Source organism: Vicia villosa, unplaced genomic scaffold (genome assembly GCF_029867415.1).
Source record: "Vicia villosa cultivar HV-30 ecotype Madison, WI unplaced genomic scaffold, Vvil1.0 ctg.000316F_1_1_1, whole genome shotgun sequence".
Taxonomy (NCBI): domain Eukaryota; kingdom Viridiplantae; phylum Streptophyta; class Magnoliopsida; order Fabales; family Fabaceae; genus Vicia; species Vicia villosa.
Genome location: NW_026705137.1, coordinates 128,984 through 147,673, shown reverse-complemented (window position 1 = coordinate 147,673; position 18,690 = coordinate 128,984). Strand labels below are relative to the sequence as shown.

The 18,690-nt window shown below is 33.5% G+C and overlaps 1 protein-coding gene across 2 annotated transcripts; it reads right to left on the bottom strand.

Moving 5' to 3' along the window:
• Positions 1-331: 331 nt before the first annotated feature.
• Positions 332-8,166, bottom strand: LOC131626644 (protein argonaute 10-like). Of its 2 annotated transcripts, none has more exons than XM_058897478.1 (22): positions 7,874-8,166; positions 6,289-6,847; positions 5,498-5,706; positions 5,208-5,357; positions 4,984-5,117; positions 4,784-4,893; positions 4,418-4,524; positions 4,181-4,322; positions 3,979-4,095; positions 3,612-3,719; positions 3,449-3,520; positions 3,163-3,285; positions 2,917-3,076; positions 2,601-2,722; positions 2,317-2,454; positions 2,079-2,221; positions 1,888-1,950; positions 1,695-1,758; positions 1,476-1,611; positions 1,295-1,368; positions 994-1,120; positions 332-847 (listed from the first exon to the last, which is right to left on the bottom strand). In XM_058897478.1, the coding sequence occupies exons 2-22, from the start codon at positions 6,748-6,750 to the stop codon at positions 660-662; spliced, it is 2,949 nt and encodes a 982-aa protein (XP_058753461.1). In that variant the 5' UTR covers positions 6,751-6,847; positions 7,874-8,166; the 3' UTR covers positions 332-659. The 2 variants fall into 2 exon arrangements, with proteins under 2 accessions (XP_058753461.1, XP_058753462.1); XM_058897479.1 differs by lacking the exon at positions 7,874-8,166 and adding an exon at positions 7,232-7,770.
• Positions 8,167-18,690: the final 10,524 nt, after the last annotated feature.

The window sequence follows — 18,690 nt, the reverse complement described above, 5'->3', positions numbered from 1 at the left end:
CCCAAAGGTAACTTTTTTTTTTATTGAATAACTCTTATTTGCTGCTTCAAATTTTATGCTATATATGAATTGCTTAAGTTTTGTATAATTACCAATGAATCATGCAAACCTTTTTAGAGAACTTTAACTGTTTCACTTATTGAGTTTTGACTAGAAATGATAACTTCATGCTCAACACTTACAAACTCACAAATCTTAGCTCAAGTGACACAAATTGAGTGCTAGGTTGGACATCATCAGAATTCGAACCATATTATTCTGATGTTGCGTGAATCTTTAGTAGTTATTACTGTTTCGTCAATTGAAAAAAAAAAAACATAAACACTTGCAAACAAAAAAACTAATAGGAAGTGAAAATTTTCTACTTTTGAACATCTACAAGATCCTTCAGGCAAAAAAAAATTCTACAATAAAGATTGATACATAGTTTGTTAACAATGCCTGATTCAATACCAAACATCTAAAGTCTAATCCTATGTTAAGTGACTCCCAAGTTCTCTCGCCAAATACTTCAAGGAATCCTAAACTTGGCCTCTAGAACTATAATCATGGATCTACTATGAGAAACATTGTTGAAGAGTCACTAATGTACAAGTAACTATTGGAGGGATGGTGCTTGCTGCATGTACCATCCATGCATTTCCAAACTGCTTCAGAGATTAACAGTAAAACATCACTCTCTTCACATTTTCCTTCAAGGCTGGCAATGGCTTGACACCGCAATCTCCTGCTGCCCGTGTTGTCTTCGAACCACGACCACCCGTGGTGGAGCCAGTTTCCTGTAGGTCTGGCTCCGTGTAGAATCGTGCACGAAAAGCTGCTAAATGTGCATAATATGCTGGAGGGACTGCACAATAAAACCGAAAGAACTATTAACTTTGTGCATTTTCAGGTGCAAGATGGAACCTCAATAAAAACAAACATAATATAAAAACAAATCGATCGCTGGAAGCCTAAAACCAAAGCAATATTTATAACCTTGAATAGGCTTACCAACAGATACGGAGCGTGTACATCTAGCATATGTGTAACAGAGATTGTTTGTCAAAGACTGAATTCCATCTGCTGTGAAGTTGTTTTCATCCCATAGAACATGATAATGCGCTGGACGACTTGTACCCTGCGTGTGTGATAAAAGAATGTTTATATGATGTGAAAGCTGTCTATTTTGGCTTCAACATGCTTCCAACTGAAGGCATGTCTCAATTAAGTGTCGGTGTCAGTGCTTCATAGATAACTAGAAGCTAGAAATTAGAAAGTAGATTTTAGGTATCACTTTTAGCCTATCTTTTACCTGGATGCCGGCGTGACTGCAGAGATAAAAATCAAACTCGGTTGGGTGACAGATTTTTGTATCAACAACGGTTCCTAAAAGCATACCAAAAGTACAAACATATCAATCGTAATATTCAAACAAAGAGAACAATTCATAAATTCATTTGCGTGTATAACTATTTCAGGAACATTCAACATACCAGGCAGTATATTTCCACTCCTATCTGTACTGTTCCTGTCTCTGTGATTGTTTGCGAATAACCGAGTATGATGTCTTTTTTGTACAACTATGAAAGTTACCGGAGGTTGATAGTTTGGCTCCAAAGAAGCACACGCCTTTATAAAATGCTTAATCGTTAATATAGGAACAACTACAACAAACAATTACAGTAAAAGTGAGTAAACAAACGGGTTCTAACCTTCCGAATCGCATCCAACTCGTATAGTAGAACTTGGTAAAACTGTCCTTCACTTACACCATCCCTGTACAATTAGTAGTCCAATTAGATTTCATCCTTTTGATAAATCATGATATTATTTTCTAAAATACATATACAAATAGTCTCATTCTAACTCTTAATTCTTTATTGGTCATAAATTAAAGATTCAGACCTATAAAATATAATCCTTTGTGGCTTCTGTCCTGTCGCCCTTCTAAACGAAACCAACAAATCTCTGAAAAAATAGGACACAAAACTTAAAATGGTAATACTAATATCCTAGCACTAACATCAATAGATACTAACATCAAAATGGTAAAACAACCAAGAACAACAATGAGAATTACAAAAGTTGAAGATTACCGGATCATGCCACCACTAACTACGCCACGAACAGGATCTTGCCAAGTTTTGTACAAGTCTTGTATAAGTTCTTGTCTTTGAGGTTGAGCACAAACTAAACCTGCATACTTTGTAACTTCAGGCCAATCTTGTGACGCTACTACCTATAGATTCATCAACAGATATTAGCAATCAAAATTTTTTATAACCATTATATCAAAAATCGAGACAGATAGATTGTATAAAAAGTAACCCGTACAGCTGCTATTGAGGGGCTGGAGTCTTCTCCGTTTTCAGGGTGAGTAACGTCTGCTCCAAATATTATTGTTGGTATGTCACTAACCAACGGTATTCTGCAGCTTACGGCATCAACAAGAACAGTGTTTCTACCGCCCATCTGCATCAAGAAGATGGCAAATGATCACTAACTAGCTGTTGGAACTTAGAATCATTTTAGAGCAGTTAGAGTTCTAACATCATATTCAACCAGTAACGCATATTCATTTGGGGTTTGTAGTAATTGAGATTTGAGAGCAAACAAACCTTAACATTGATTTTCAGAGACACGTTTGCCAAATACTGCTTCGTGATCTTAAAGACATGCTTTGTTAAACAACATTGAGAAATTAAACCAAGGTCAGTCTCACAAATACGCTTGAGATCACCTGAAAATAAAAGAAATTGACACAAAATCATGAATATTAAGAATTTGAACGGCACATTGTCATTCAGTCAAAATCCTCATTCTCTAGAAGACGGTTGCAAAATAGTTATTAGTACCACTTTAGTTATGTAATAATTTTCAACGTCCTCATTTTGAAAGCAGTGTTGTACATGTATTTCAACCAATATGGCTTACCATAGAGAGAACCATTGTTGTCGGGCAATATTACTAACAGAAGCTCCAAGTCCTTTCCTTTGGTTTTGTTTGATGATACATGGTAAACATGCTTCAAAGCTTTCTCCACTTGCTCAGGTTTTGCATTGTAGATCGGAATAACGGGGTCTAGATTAAATTCCTAAAACAACAAAAAAACATTATGAATCTAGTATATTTTTGGTTATATTTCAAACACAGACAAATCAAAAGGATGGGGAACTTTACCATGCCAGATACTTGACACATTTGCGCAAGCTCGTTACAAAATGTACGGGCCACACTATCTTGCACACTTCGTGAAAAATTTATGCATGCCCAACGGCTAACCGTCATTCCATTAATCATTTTCTGCATCATTCAAGTATTAGGAAACAAACATACCAGCATTAAAAGCCATCACACGAAACTCCATGTCAAACAAGAAAAGCAATTGGAATTTAATAAAAATTTACAATAATCTGAAACTATTTGATGCCATTGAAATGACAGATGTAATATCAATTTGCAATACCTTGTTCATCATATTCCATTGGCCAACTTGGGGTAAACAATTTTTTTCTTTGCCACTCTCGTGATATTTAAGCTGCAAACAAAATCAATTTAAATGAATAATTATGAGAGAAAAAAATAGATTGCATTTTAGATTTCTAACGTCGATTGGAGAAGCACATTACCCAAGGAGCGGGAAGAATTCGTGCTTCTACTGAAGCTAGCTTCTCACTGACTTTAATCCCAAATTCCTTTGCATAAGGATCTTGATCATATGCGTTATGCTGAACTGTCTGCTTGTAAGCAAAGTTGAATTATTAATATGAAGATCCTACATTAATATTTAACTTCTATATTATAAAATCTATACATTAATCGTGAGTGAAAATATGAAGTGTCGTAGTTGAATATACTTTACCTTAATCAACATCATTGATTAATATTTTATTAGTTACAACACTCAAAAATGACCTCACCAGGTCACCATAAACGTCAAATTTTGATAACATAATATTTGATAAAAGTTAATCAAATGCAAACTTTAGTATTTACCCGCAAAATGTCATTTTCTCGATCACGGGGTCTCTGGCATGTGACTTTCAGTAGTGAGGTAATTTGCTTTTCATTCAACCTTTTAGTATATCGTTGTCCCTCGACGATTTTGCAGGCCTGAGGAACCAGAGGCATGTAAGAAAACTCAATATAATTATGAGCAAGTATAGCAGTAACATCAATGGCATGAAATTGTCACTACCTCCATAGGTAAATAGTTTGCTTTCTTTTGATTTCCACCAACTTGAAGGCAAGGAAGGTGTGTATGTTTAATAGTGAAACCGTACATCTCTTGGAAGTATTCAACAACTGATTTCATAGTTGAGTTCTCATCAACGGGAAACCTAAAAGAAATACATTTATGGAAAATCATTAGAACTTTACTGAATTTGCTGTATAGCAATCAATAGTTACAAGACTAGAAAGAAAATTAACTTACACAAGTTCTCTTGTTGGTTGAGAAGTTATACCAGAAACACGATACTTTCGTCTAACACTCCCTCTATGTGTCACTTCAACTTTAACTCCTCTAAGGGATTTCTTAATCTGTTAAACATGTTAAAGTAGCTTTGTAAGGGCCTGTTTGAATTGGCTTATTTGAGCTTAGGACTTATAGAAATAGCATATGATATGCTCATAAATTGTTTTTAACATATTTTCATAGAACTTATATATAAGCACTTAAATACTAAGTGCTTAAGCTATAGCCTTCATTAAGATGTTTATCCAAACATGGCCTAAATTTAGAGTTTTAAGACAACATGGAAAATGAGTGAATCAAGATTTTTGCCAATAAATCAAGTACCTTGATGCGATCTGCATCAGACAACTGCCTTGACAGAACATCTTTTCCTAACAGCTGGCCAACAAATTCCACCACCGGAAGAGGTTCAATGAACGCGGCAGAAGCCATATCTACAAAATGCAACAAGAGAATGTAAGATGAATCAACGGTTGAATTGCATTTTCATTAGGAAATGAAATAGGTTAAAAGTAATAATATACCAATATTGAGGGAAAGGCCCATCTGAGTAGGTCTTATGCTTTGGTAAAATCCACACCATGACTCCAATCCTTCTCCGAGTCGTTGTGGTGTTCTAATATCAGGTGAATAAAACGACCTCCCAATGGGACAAAACCTTTAAAAAGTGCAGCTTTTGTTAGAAAAAACGAGAATCGTAACCTTCAGAATTTCACAGTTTTAAATGATAATTATTTCGTAAAAGTACCTCTTGGATGCTAGCTCTCTTAGTACAATGTCTAGAATTTGTATTGCCTCCTGTGGAGCATCTGCACGTTTTCCAGCCAGAAACTGCCCCAAGTGATGCAAGTTAGCCCTTGCAACAAACTTGATCACCACTTTGTATTCTCTTTCCCTCCTGAAAAATGTCATGTATCGGTTGAAATTTAACTTAGTACAAACCAATAATATATATAAAGTCCTATGCAGCACCGGCACTTTAGATTGAAAACACGTTCATGTCTGACACCGACAAGACACATGTGCAATAAATCTTACTTGGGGCCATTAATTCCATCCTCTTCTTCTATGAGCTTAATCTTAAACTCTCTCCAGGAAAAGGGAAGAACTCCTGCTGTGTACAGACTTTTCCTGCCATCATATGCTGGAAGCCTCATGCCAAGGTCAGATTCTTTATACAGCCTCACAAGTTCTGCTATAATGGATCTGTTAACTGCTTTGGAAGACACTTCCGGTGTAATAGTTACCTATAAAATACAGCAACAAATAATGGCATTAAAATTAAACTAAAGGAAGCAACAATAAGAACAAAGCCTTACGAAAAAAAACTTTCGCGACAGTTTTTGAATGGTTAATTACATTTAGTAGATGATTAACAAATATATCACGTGTAGAAGCTCATTTACCATGAACTTGGTTGTGGTGAACCATAATACATATAGATTTGAACACCTAAAAATTGTGGTTAATCGTGTCTAAATTTGTGGTTAATGCAGTTTGACATCTGCTATATCCATTAAACATCGACCAAACGCAATTAACCACATAATAATTGTGGCAAAATTTATCCAAATTATGTTGCTGAAATAACACAAATGAAGTCTTTAAGCAAAACTTAAGAACTCATAAATGGTACTATAGAAAAAGGACAGCTAAAACAGAAGCTCATTCAATTCATTCTGCAATTGAACAGAAGACATAAGAGGAAATTAAAGGATATACTTAAATGCTTCCATAAAGGGCTATGTGTGAATCACTAAGAATACCAAACTATATTGTTTTTGCAGAAAGCTAAAGCTAAACTAGTAAAAACCAATGAAAAAACTTACATCATACTGATTCAAGTCCTTGTCTGGTAATTCAGCAAAGAAGTGGTTAGCTTTAACAATGCATTTTGTACCAACTTGTCCATAACCAGGCCTTTGAGCAAAACTCAAAGACTTGCTTGAAGTAGGAAAACTCATCTCTACATCACTAGAAACTACGTTTCCATTTTGAACAACATGACCATTTTCATTACTTTTCACAGCAGTACAAGGCCTACAACTTGGTCTCATCAAAACATCAACTTGATCAGATTTTCTTCCATTTCTACTCCTTCTCCTTCCACCACCACTCCTTCCTTGTGGTGGTGGTGAAGTTTGGTTATGCTGTTCTTGTGACAACAATGGTGGACCTTTACCATTTTGAACAGCTTTAGTAACCTTCTTAGTTTGATTCATAGTGTTTGGCAGATGAGGTTTGATCACAAGGTGCTGTTCTGAACTCTCTTTCATTTGCCTAAGAGGCATGTTGAATTTTTGCCGAGTTCTTGCAGGAATATATAGATATATAGATAGTGATATTCACAGAAATAACCAGTTTTTCACGTTTAGTTTTTGCCTATAACTGCAAAATAGTGAAAATTACTTCAGCTGAGAACACATAAACAAAGGTGGAAATTATAGGTGAGAGGACAAATAGAAGTTATTATTGCTATAAAGTGAAAAAGCAAAACCCAATTATGAGTTGTTGAGCTTATAATGAAACAATGCATAAAGATAAAACTGGTATGGCGTGAGAGTGTAAAGTAAAGGAAACTGTTTAAGAATACAACATAAACAAAAACATTACTATTCCTTTGCAAAAACTGAAAATCCAACAAGTTACCATTTTTTCAGCAAGCAAACCCAAAAATGGTGTCAGAGATTGAACTTGAACAATGAACAATGAAACTAACTGAATAAGATAAGACAACAACAAAAATCAAATTTTGATGACATTTTCTCATACCCTTTTGATTGAAGTTTCAAACAACCAGAAAACAAGGAAATCTCAATATGAATTTGGACTTCAAAATCATGGCTTTATTGACACCGACATGAAATATCACACAACCAAAAAAAAGATGAACTTAAAAAAAAACATTTTTTTAATGTAGTACTTGTGAAAAACCCAGAAAACAAAACCAGCTTCTTAGGCCTGTCACCTACCAAAGAATGAAAATCAATAAACACTACATAGCCACATAAATAAATAAATAAATAAATAAATAATTGGAATTTAAAATAAATAAAAAAGTGAAGGCAATTTGAAGAGAATAAAACAACCACAAACAAACAAAAATCAAGAACAAAACATCCTTAGTGAAGGAATAAACATTGAAAAGGGTAGCAAAATTACTGTCTACTACTAGTAGAAGATATATAGACAGAAAAACCAAACTCAAAAAAAAAAAAAACAATTAATGCTAAGGCTATAGAGTAGAAAAATGCTATCTTTATTAAATGCCTTGAAGTGTAATCAAAGTCAAAAAACAGAAAAATGAAAACTCACCAACCAACCAACAAGCTAACTCACTCACTCACCTATAGCTTACATGAAAACGGAAAAAGAGAAAAAAAAATCATAAGAAAAAACAAAACTTGAACTTACCCTTATGCTTATTTCTAGCTAGGAAACTAGGGAACACATGTAAGATCAATGAGAGAGTGAAAATGGAAGATGGGTGGTAAGCAAATAGATAAAAATGGAGTCTTTTTGTAGGATTTTGAAGGGTGAAAAAAATAATATAAAAAAAAGTGGAGAAGATGAGAAAGGAAGATGATGATGTTGATGAATCTTATACACGCATGCAAAAGAGCTTTTGGTGTTTTCTTTATCACGTGTAAAAGGCTTTGCCTCTGTCCCTCACTTTGCTTTTTTGATGAGTTGCTCCCTATGATGGTTTGGTTTTTTAACTCTTATTATATTTATGCAAAAACAAAAGAGAGAAAAAAATAAAATGGAAAATTGAAAATTTATTATGAGAGAGAAAGTGAGTAAGTGAGTCCAAAATAGGTACTGATAGGATTATAAAAGCAATCATACAAGGAAGAAGAATAATTCGAACTTGCAGTCATCTCTATTGCAGACTTCTGCTATTTGTGTTTTCTTTCTCATAATAATAAAAACTCTGAATTTTTGTTATATTTATCACCTCATTTTATTTGAAAACACAAAAGAGTATTAAAGGTTAATATTAGTTAATAATTTCACTGTTTCCTATGTAAATGTTCCAACAATCTTTTTGATAGTTTTTGTTTAAGTGTTCACTTGCCCATGATCCATTTTTCCCTTGTAACGGTCGATTCAATTTGGGTCCACTTTTCCTAGTCATGTAACAACAACACCTTTTTTCATTTTATTTGTATCTTCACTTTTTGGGTATGATTCAGTGCTTCTCGGTGTACCTGATGAGTGGTGGGCCAGAATGAGTAACACTGTTGATGGATTTGGATTGGTGAATCTTGATCATGATTATTATGTGTGAGTTTGATGTGTGTGGAGGTGCAGTGGGGATTACGGTGGATTGTAATCATTGGATTATATTGTGTGTGTGAGGGACAAAATCTGAGGTAGTGATTGTTTATGATGGTATCCTGAGACTGTAAGAGGTTAGTTGAGTTTCCAGTCCACAATGATATCTAAGGTGGAAAATGAAGTGTGGGATTGGATGAGATCAAAGGATACTCGATTGTAATTTGGATTGTTGCATATTGAAATACTGCTAGGTTTTTACTTACTATCATTACTTGTTGACTCCAAGGGTGCCCACATAATGTGTGATGCACTCTACCTATCATGATCCTCGTTTCTCTTTGAATAGTCTATTTTACAAATATAATTGTCAGTTTTTTTTTAATCGTTCATTCTTTTAATGTCTTGTGTATATAATTTGGTTGATTAAATTAATTATTTTAAAAATTATATTTATTGTTTTAGATAATACAACATTGTTATGCATGAACTTTTACCGTCTCTGTAAAAGATTCACGGCTTCTGGTGCTAGAAAGTAAATGTCATAGATAAATGGTATAAAAGCATGTTGATTGTCGGAAGATGATTTCTTATGTTTGGCCACATAACTTGAAGTGGCTTTGAGAGCTACATGTCTCACAGTAAAATCTTTAGTCCTCAGTTCCATATGTAAAAAAATCTCTGTCAATTTAACACATGCATGTTTCCCTCCTATCCATCCATACACCATAACAATTGTTGACCTGAGAGTCTATCTCTTCTCATGTGGGTCAATTAAAAGATTCACAAACGTCTATTTCTCCATATATATATATATCCTTGCACGTCTAAATATATTAAATAGGACATCTCTAACAAAATCATATCAATATTTGAATCATGGAAGTTCCTTACAATAAATAGTGTGTTTTTTTATTGGATCGAAGCACGCTTTGTGACAAACAGAGCAAATCTTATCAACAGAAAATAAGCGAATCATATGACAATATTTACTCATCATGACTTTTTCAATTTTCAATTATATAACCAAACATAGCCTAAATTTGTTTGACACTTTTTATACTTTCTCTTTTTTTAAGTTTTATATAGTAATAAGTATTGAGTGTTAAACAAAGTACCTAATAATTACATCTCAGTGATTATATAAAAGAATGTAGTCGAATTTAGAAGTTAATCAAAGATTTGATTATTAGTCCTTAAGTGTGATTTTTTTTTTTTCAAGTGATTATGTCAATGAATAAACTTTGTTATTAGATTGTAAATTTTTTTAAAGAATATTAAGTACAACAATTAGGAATGACATATAAAACTAATAAAAATATAAGTAAAATACAAAACATGAATGTAATGGATAATATTAAGTTAGAGAACTAGAATTGATCGGAGACCAAAGGTTGTGGGTTGTAGCAGTATATGAGATACATCGAAGTGGCCGATTGTGGCGGTGATGACCACGTGGAAAATATCATTCGAGATTCCCTCAACTTTCTTATTATCCTAGAATCCAAGTATCAATATGTAAAGGGTCTTGGCTGAGGTGCTCCTGGAATCCTTATTGACAGCCATTAACTCTTCTATCTTTATCTTCATTGTCCCTTTTGATGAGGTTTTTACCATTAGGGAAGAGGGGTAAGTTTTGATTGTACCTTTTTTTAAGAGGTTAAGATTAAGCAAACAATTTGGTATTGTGACAGTTTTAAGAGTCTTGGACCAGATAGAATTAATTTTGGTTTTATCAAAGACTTGTGGGACGTCTTAAAAGACTAGGTGATTCACTTTTTTTGTGATTTTCACCGTAATGGCAAGTTGACTAAAAGAACAAATAGTACTTTTATTACTTTGATTCTTAAATTTGAGAGTCCTTAGTGTTTTTTTGGATTTTTTGACTTATTTCTTGGGTGAACTGTCTATATATAACTCTATCTATGGTTCTTTCTAATAGGTTGAGGAACCTGATTGGAAGTGTTATTTCTGAGTCTCAGTCAGCTTTTGTTAAAGATAGGCAGATTCTGGACGACATTCTTATAACTAATGAAATTGTAGACGATGCACGTAGTTTGGAAAAAATTATTATTATTTAAGATTGATTTTGAAAAGGCATGTGATTTAGTGGATTGGAGGTATTTGGACGATGTTATGTGTAAAATGAATTTTTCGACTCTGTGGCAGAAATGGATCTTAGAATGTATTATTACGACAATTGCTTCTGTTTTTTGAACGGGAGCCCAACTAATGAGTTTAACATGGAAAGAGGTATTCTTCAAGGTGATTCGTGTTCCCCTTTTCTCTTTCTGATAGCAGCTAAAAGGTTACATGTTTTGATTAATGTTATAGTGGAAAAAGGAATGTCTACAGTGTGGAACCTTGTTTTGCAGGTAGCATAACATCTACTTTTGATGATGACAACTATGATAACTCAAGCATGGAAAAATTAAGAGGTTAAGTATTCAAACCTAAGTATTATGGTTTGATAAACTTGACTATCCAATGAGGAAAATTTAAATGAAAATAATTTAAAGCCTCATATTAAGAGATCTCAAGCAGTATCAAGATAAAGAGCGGCACATGGTAAAAGCTTATAGAAAAGAAGTAATCTCATAATTTAGTTACTGAGTGAACATATGTAAAGCAAATGGGCTTTTTCATAAAATCCCAAGGATAAAACACACACACACTAAAACCTTTTTTCAACATAACTTACTAAAATAAAACGAAGGTGAGAAAAACACAAGAAGGGGGTTGAATTGTGTTGACTTTTACTTCTTTTTCTCTTTAAATCTCTTGTTAGATTCTGATCACAAGGACAGAATCTAAGTTAGAGTATGATAATGATATCAACGGATAATATTGGTCAGAAATAAATAAGAGATCAAGAGAACACGCAAGAAATTATCCTGATTCCTCCTACAAATCAGGAGTAGTTCGGTCCACTTGCACTTTCAAGATATTTTCACTATAATTAAATATGATTACAAGTTGCTCAAGTACACAAGCACGATACTTCCAATGCCCAAACTCACAAGTAAGAGACTTCAATGCTCAATCACATAAGCAAGAGACTTCTAATGCTCAAACACACGAGTAAGGGACTTCTAATTGGTCAAGCACACAGGCAAGAAACTTCAATGCTCAAGCACACAAGTAAGAGACTTCCTACAATCTATCTAGCAAATAAATAATAGTGATACAGTGATAATAACACTTAATATACAATCAGATGTGTAAACATAATACAACACAAAAAAAACTTTGAGACTTAAGAACTTATAAGAATCTACAATTGGTAAGAAGTTATAAGTTACCTTGTACTCTTTGTTTTGATAGATTAACTTCTCATTTATTGTCAAGACGCAATGTTGTATGTTTCTACAAATCTTCAGCTCCTTTTATAGAGTTCCATGAAAGAATCATTGGAGATAACTTCAAGCACAAGAGAGTCTTTGAGAGACGCATCAATAAATAAGTTGCAAAGATTCTTGAATGGTTAATGTTGTTGCAATCCCATTTGAAACTCCCATACTACAAAAGGAATTATCAGTTGTAAATATTCGGGCTTCTGCAACTTTCAGCTAAGTCTTCACGTGACCAATATATGTCAAACTGACCTCAGAGTCTGATAACGACCTGTTAAAATTCCTTGGTTCTTAAGCTTTGACTCGGTTCAGGTTCTGGTGCTTCAGAGTCTGGGTCTTAGCTTCTTATTCTTTAGACTCTAATTCTTTAGAGCTTGACTTGATCTTCAGAAGTTGGCTTGATCAAAGTCTGGAGTCTTTAGGTTTTGACCGTCAGAAGATGACTTGATCAAAAGTTGATTCTTCAGAGTTTGATCTTCATCATCGGCCACTTAAGAGATTTTCTTTGAATGTTCAGTGCACTTCCAGAACTAATTTCAAATCAGCATATTAATTTTTGTACATGCACACTCAAACACACATCAATTTTCCCAATTGTTCTATAAATACTTTGTTATCATCAAAACCTACGGGATATGGTATAAACCAATTTTTTTCCAATAGAAAATACTTTAAAAAACATTTGGAAGTTATATCAGATGAATTTGGAGTATTCAAATAGGCTATGGGAGAAATTTTGACTTTTCTAGTCGATTAAAGCATATGCCCAATCGATTAAAAATGCACAAACTTAAGGTCGAAGCTACTTTGGATGCGCCTTGTGTAACATCCCATAATTTCAGTTTATAAATTTAATTTGGATTTAAATTAAATAATTGGAATTTTAGTATTTTATTTGGATTTAATTGGAAAATGATGGAGTAAGAGCTATTGGGCTTATGGTGTGATGTTAGTAAAAGAGGGGTGCTAATTAGTTAGGCCTTTTACTAAGTTGTGGTTAATTTATTTTATTTTTCATAAAATAAGAAAAAGGAATCATTTGGGAGAAAGGAAGAACACGTGAAAAGAGCAAGAGAAGAGAAAGAGGAAAGAACGTGGAACCGGAAGGAGAGCATTCAAGAGATTCATCGAGGTAAGGGGGGACTCTTCCTTTTAGTATCTCTTATGTGATCTTAGGTAATAGGTAGATTGATGTATGGTTTGATTCAATTAGACATTGGGGTTGTTAGGTTAGGTTGTTATAATTGGATTGAATTGATGATAATTGTGTGAACTATTTGGTTAATGATGCGTTTAAATGATGTTTTGTGGTGTATAATTGAATATATGATGATTATATGCCTGTATGTGATGTCTGGAATCGTTTTTGGGTGAAAAGGGTGTGAAATCGTAGGGTTTGTCGCAGGCTTAGGGTTTGCTGAAATCGCAGGTTCGCTGAGCGGAGGGGGTCCGCTGAGCGGAGGTCCCAACGTAGTTTTCTTTTGTTGGACGTCGCTAGAGGTCCGTTGAACGGAGGTCTGAAGGATTCGCTTCTGCCTTGCTTCGCTGAGCGAACCTTGCTGAGTGTGAATTTTTCTAAAACTTTAAAATGACGTATCTTTTGATCCGTTAATCATTTCTTAGTGCCATTTTGGGCGTTGTGCAAGTAATTGAATGTTTTAATGATGAATGATGAATATGGGCGGTGGCCGACTTTATTTCTTTAAAACTCGATTTAATTACTTGATAAGAATTGAACATTGTGTGCATATGAGATAGGTCTGACAATGTGTTTGATGTGATGATGAATTGGTTGTGATTGATATTGTGATTGTGATGAATGCATGGCTATTTGAATGATGTTGAAAACATGTACATACTTATTCGGTGATGTGATGTTGAGGTGAGTTGTTCATCGTGATTCGGTGATGTTTTAAGTATGTTATGTGTGTTTCATTCATTCATATGCATTTGATGATGGATCCCGTTGATGAGTGGATCGTTGGTGGCTAATTCCCATTGTGCGGAGATTAGTAAGCAGTCATCGTGTGCCCATGGGGGTGTGAGCGATGAGGTTAATCGTGTGCCCATGTGGGGTGTGAGCGATTAAAGGGCAGTATCTAGGAGAGAAGTCCTGTGAATGTGATTCACGAATTTTGGTACCACATGCATAGTGTCAGTTGTGTCATATGCATTTTGTCATAACATGATTGTATTGATTTCTGTGTTCGTGTTGTAATCTATTATTGTGTGATTTAATGAATAATAGATGTGGATCTGAATGTGTATAATTGGGTGAACGGTATATTATGATGCTTGTTGCTTATGAATTGCATAATATTTACTAATTGAGAATGAGACTCACCCTTACATGTTGTCATTTTCAGATTGAGGAGTAGCGGCATTAGTGCTCGGTGAGGATGAATCGTAGAGTTTATCCATTTATGTTGGGTCGTGTCGGACATGCTCTGATCTTGTAACACTGGGGGACGATAGTTATAGAGATTTATGAGAATTCTCTATTTTAATTGGTGTTGGATTATACTTTCATTTGATTACGTTAATGATGTTTCTTATTCCGCTGTGATAAACATAATTGTGTTTTTGTTAAATCGTTTCCTAATGAAGCATGACTCTGACCATGATTGGTTTATTTATTTTAAATAATTGTGGCACCCTTGTGTTTATGTTTTACTCTGATATATTTATTTAAATTGCCGCGGGGTTTAGAAGGGTGTTACACCTTGATTATGTGAAATAGCTATATATATATCCTAAACTTTCATTTGAGAACTTACAAACGTATATTTTCATCATTTAACCGATTATCAACTTGCTCTAATCGAATAGCTAATGGTAAAATGCGTTTAATTCAAATTCCTTTTTGAGCTAACCTCATGGCTATAAAGAGAGATCTCATTTCTCATTTAAAAGCATCTAAAACCATATCTTGACACATTCATCTCTCTCTCTCTCTCTCTCTCTCTCTCTCTCTCTCTATATATATATATATATATATATATATATATATATATATATATATATATATATATATATATATATAAAGTTTTATTTAACGTTCTCTCACTAAATATTTTAGCCAAATTCCTTTGTGAGAAAAATTCCTTTGTGAGTGAGTATATATTTATAATTTTGGAAAGGTATAATCATAAAATTCACCAAGGAAATATTAACCTTAGATATTTATATGAGTTATAAGCCCATCCTATAAAAAGCTTATATTTGGGGGACTGTGTGATCAGTCCTAAGTTTGGTTGAAGATTAGCCCTTATTAAAATCTTCATAGCTTTTTGGTCAGCCCAGTTAAAACCAAGATAGGTTGAAGCTCATCATGGTATTAAAAACTTCATAAGTTCGAGATCAACCCGGTTAAAACCAGAGTATTGAGCTTAGTTTTTTGGAACTTGAAGACTAACTGCTCAAATGTCCGTGTTCGTGGAAAGAAGACTAACAATATTAATCCACCATTGGGAAGGAAGATTGCCCGCTTCACTCTCAACAATATATTGAAGAAAAGCTCAAACGTCCATATCCATTGTCTTCTATTATTTAGTTGAAGATCAACCACCATTTCCTTGTATAAGGGGATTCGTGAGTTTTTCCTACTAAAAGCTCTCAACTATTATTAGAAACTCTCAAGAACAATTCTTGGGGAGAGAAGTATGTCCTTTTGATTTTATCGAACCTCTATAATTCTTAGCGTTCTCATTATCCCTTAACTCTTTAAAATTTTGTAATTTATTTTCTGCTATTTACTTTCTGTTGTCTAAATTTTTCAAACTATGTTTTTAATATGGAAAAGTTTTTAAAACCAAGTTTTTCCAAACCATACCATTCACCTTCTCTTTTGTGTGAAGTCTTAAGTCCAACATACAGGGAATGGAGTGGGGGCGCAAAATGTTGTTCTTGTTTCTCATTTACAATTTGTTCATGATACATTATTGGTGGTGGTTAAAAGTTAGGCTAATGTCCGAGTTTTGAAGGCGGGGTTGATTCTTTTTGAAGCTATATCGGGATTAAAAGTTAACTTTCATAAAAGCATATTGTTTGAGGTCATTGTCTCTGAATCATGGTTGCAAGAGGCAGTGATGGTTATGAATTGTAAGCACGGTCGCCTATCTTTATTGTATTTGAGGCTTTCTATTGGTGGAGATTCTAGGAAGCTTAATTTTTGGTATCCTCTGATTGAGCGTATCAAAATAAGGTTGTCGGGGTGGAAGAGTCGCTTTCTCGCTATGTTTTTTCCTTCTTCCAGGTGTCCTCAAGTATAATTTATTCTCTTATATATATTTTTAATGCATTTTTCCTGGATTAAATGGGATAATATTTGTTTGAAAAAAGAAAATGGAGTTCTAAAGGTTAGGAGGCTAAAGGAGTTTAAATTAACTTACTTGGTAAATGGTATTGGAGGATTCTAAATGAGATAGGAAGTATTTGGTATAGGGTATTGTGCGCTCAGTATGGTGACGAAGGGGCGATTATGTTTTGGGGGTAGTGGTGGTTCTTTTTTATGGAGGAATTTGAAAAACATAAGGAAGGGTGTCGGTTTGGTTGATGGAGGGTGGTTGCTTGATAAAATTGATAAGATAATAGGAGATGGATCTTCTACTTTGTTTTGGTTATATCTTTGGCTTGATGGTATGTCTTTAAAGGTAAGATTTAGCAGGTTGTTTGATTTAACGGAGAATAAGAGGAGGACAGTAGCAAAAATGAATGAGTTGGGTGGGGGAGAATGGTGAGTTGTGGATGTGGCATAAGAGGTTGCTTGCTTGGGATGAGGAGTTAGTAAGAGAGTGTATTGAGCGGTTAACCTCAGTTGTTTTACAGATGGAAGTAGAAGATTATTGTGTTTGGATCACACATCTCTCTTCTTGCTACACGATCAACAGTGCTTATAAAAATTTGTCTGAAATTATCGTCAACAACAATCAGGAAAACTCTCAATTTTTATGGTTGAAGACTGTGTTGCTTAAGGTATCTATTTTTGTGTTGCGGTTGTTAATGAATCGTAGCCCTGCGAATAACAATCTGGCTAGGTGGAGGACTCTTGCTACGAATGATCAAATATATGTGCTGAATTGTGGCGTGGATGTAGACATAACTCATTTGTTTGTAATATGTGATTTTTCCGGTAGATTGTGGCCTATTATTTTTAATTGGTCAGAGTTCTCAATGATATCCCAAGGAACAATTTTGGATCATCTCTTGCAGTTTTGTGGACTTGGTGGTTTTTCGAAGAATGTTCAATTGACTCTTAAACAGTATTTGGGTTATTTGGAAAGAATGAAATAGGCGAATTTTTCAGAATAAAGCAAACCATGTGCAGACGTTATCTGAAAAGGTAAAGTTTCAGTCGTTTTGGTGGTTAAAGTCTAAATATGTTACTTTGAATTGTGATTACCAATATTAAAAGTTAAATCCTTTAATTTGTTTATCATATGTTATGGAGATCTTTTTCAAAAGTTTGAGTTGTAATTTTGAATTCTTTCTTGTCATTTTTGATAAGTCTTATATTGATTTGACTTGTTTTGATTTTGATATATATATATATATATATAGGGGACGACTCAGGTGAGAACACTTGGTTATTATGAGAAATGAGAACAATGAATCACGACCATTAAATTTTGATTTTGTTGATTTTAATGGATTGGATTGGTTTCTCTTTCTAGAATCCTTAATATTTATTTTAAATCAACATAGAAAGAGAAACCAATCCAGTCCATTAAAATCAACAAAATCAAAATTTAATGGTCGTGATTCATTGTTCTCATTTCTCACAATAACCAAGTGTTCTCACCTGAGTCGTCCCCTATATATATATATATATATATATATATATATATATATATATATATATATATATATATCATTTTGCATTTAAAAAAAAACATAATTTATATATTTAATTAAAATGTTGTTGTATATTAATCTTATTTTAAATTTGAGTTATCACTTTATCGTCACACCATAAATGAGATTGATATATTATAAAAAAAAATCAAATAGATAAAAAAGTTCAAAAGTTTTAAATTGAAAAAAAAAATAAAAAAATAATAACGCATTTAAAGTTACTAATTTTATTTATAAAAAAATAGGTTTGTGATAGAGAAACAAATTTATCTATAAAAAAATATCCTTCATTATGAAATTACCAACAAATTGTTTAAAGTACACCTCTATAATAAAAATAATAATTCAAGTACATCGAATTTTATCTTTGACCCAAGAAACAAGCTCTTGATTTTATGCTTGAGGAGGCCACTAAAATTGCAGTGAGGGGACCACCGACTATAATGGTTTTACGGTTCAAAGGGAAAAAAAATAGTACAACATCTTTTCACATGATTTTAAATAGAGTTAGTAGTGAGGACCATAATTGTCATATAACAAAGCATATAATAATGAATCTTTTTTAAATTATTTTGGTTGCATGCTCTCACAAGATCCCCAGTACATTTAATGCACCAAATCATTACTTCCACCTAAAGAAAACCATAGAAAATATTATTTTTGTTATAAAAAAATAGAAAAATTTTATTTTATTTGTTATAAATAATGGAAAAAACTTTATTTTGTTTTTGTTATAGAAGTGTCAAA

Bases quoted from the DNA above. Each gene is read 5' to 3' on its own strand.
- LOC131626644 (XM_058897478.1), bottom strand. From the start codon at position 6,750: ATGCCTCTTAGGCAAATGAAAGAGAGTTCAGAACAGCACCTTGTGATC. The intron at 4,525-4,783 runs GTACTTGATTTA...CATGTTTAACAG, and splicing joins CTGATGCAGATCGCATCAAG to ATTAAGAAATCCCTTAGAGG. The intron at 4,096-4,180 runs GTAGTGACAATT...CTGGTTCCTCAG, and splicing joins CAAACTATTTACCTATGGAG to GCCTGCAAAATCGTCGAGGG.